General features: G+C 68.4%; 1 protein-coding gene across 1 annotated transcript in view; it reads left to right on the top strand.

The window, feature by feature from the left end:
* Positions 1–1,078, top strand: part of PIM3 (Pim-3 proto-oncogene, serine/threonine kinase) — a 2,450-nt gene extending 1,372 nt beyond the window's left edge. The window contains exons 5-6 of the mRNA XM_004700217.2: positions 285–461; positions 558–1,078. Coding sequence (XP_004700274.1) covers positions 285–461; positions 558–742 — 362 coding nt within the window. The 3' untranslated portion in view covers positions 743–1,078. The remainder of the gene's footprint in view (positions 1–284; positions 462–557) is intronic.
* The last annotated feature ends 6 nt before the right edge of the window (positions 1,079–1,084 follow it).

The raw sequence follows: 1,084 nt of genomic DNA, 5'->3' as shown, positions 1-1,084 counted from the left end.
GTGAAACCCGAGCATGCGCTCATGTGACCCCGCTCCTCCCCCACCGCCAGCTGGGGGGCGGGGCCGCCGCGCTCCGAGCCTCCCCCTCCTCCGCCCCAGGGTTTTTCCAGGCCGCTGGCCGCCGGCTAGCAGGCAGGATTTTGCTCTTTGCCTCCGTCCGGCGGCGGTGGCTTGTCTGCTTCTGCCTCTGCGGTGGCCCTGGGTGGGACGGCGCCTATTAGATCCTGTCTTTGTGGTCAGATGCGCTGGGGCGGCAGCCAGACAGACTCCTTATCCCCGCTCAGGTACCCGGGTGTACAGCCCCCCGGAGTGGATCCGCTACCACCGCTACCATGGGCGGTCGGCCACTGTGTGGTCCTTGGGCGTGCTGCTGTATGACATGGTGTGCGGGGACATCCCCTTCGAGCAGGACGAGGAGATCGCCCGCGGCCGCCTCTTCTTCCGCAGGAGGCTCTCACCGGGTGTGTGGGCCTCACCTTAAAGCGGGGTGGGGGGGGCGGGGCGGCTGATGTAGGTGTCCAGCCCCGGTCACAGCTCACGGCTCCCCTTCCTCCCAGAGTGCCAGCAGCTGATTGAGTGGTGTCTGTCCCTGCGGCCTTCGGAGCGGCCCACCCTGGACCAGATCGCTGCCCACCCCTGGATGCTGGAGGCCGACTGTGCCCTGGAGAGCTGTGACCTGCGCCCCGGCCCCATGGACCCTGACGACGGTGCCAGCACCACCTCGAGCAGCGAGAGCTTGTGAGGGAAGAGTGCCAGTGGGCCTGCCAGGCGGTCAGAGGGACCACCTGCCTTGCCCGGCCTGCTGGCCCTTGGAGAAACACGAGGGCCCCGACGGCCTGGGCTCCCTTCCCTTTGAGTGCCTTTTCCAACACCGCGCCCCTAGGACATGGCGCCCCAGAGGGTTCCCGCCACTGAGGCCTGGCTGCCCTGCAGAGGGGGCACCTGAGGCCTCAGGCGGGCCTGCCCTGAGACCAAGACCCTCCACGCTCCAGGAGGCCACCGACCTCTGATGCGACGCCCCACACCTCCCGGTTCGCCCTGTCTCTGCCTGCGGCCCAGAGAAGGTCCCGAGTCTTTGGGTGTT

This window comes from Echinops telfairi, unplaced genomic scaffold (assembly GCF_000313985.2).
Source record: "Echinops telfairi isolate 266 unplaced genomic scaffold, ASM31398v2 ScPeMD7_2;HRSCAF=8, whole genome shotgun sequence".
In the NCBI taxonomy this organism is placed as follows: domain Eukaryota; kingdom Metazoa; phylum Chordata; class Mammalia; order Afrosoricida; family Tenrecidae; genus Echinops; species Echinops telfairi.
Note: the sequence above shows the minus strand (reverse complement) of the source record. Positions and strands in the feature narration are given on the sequence as shown.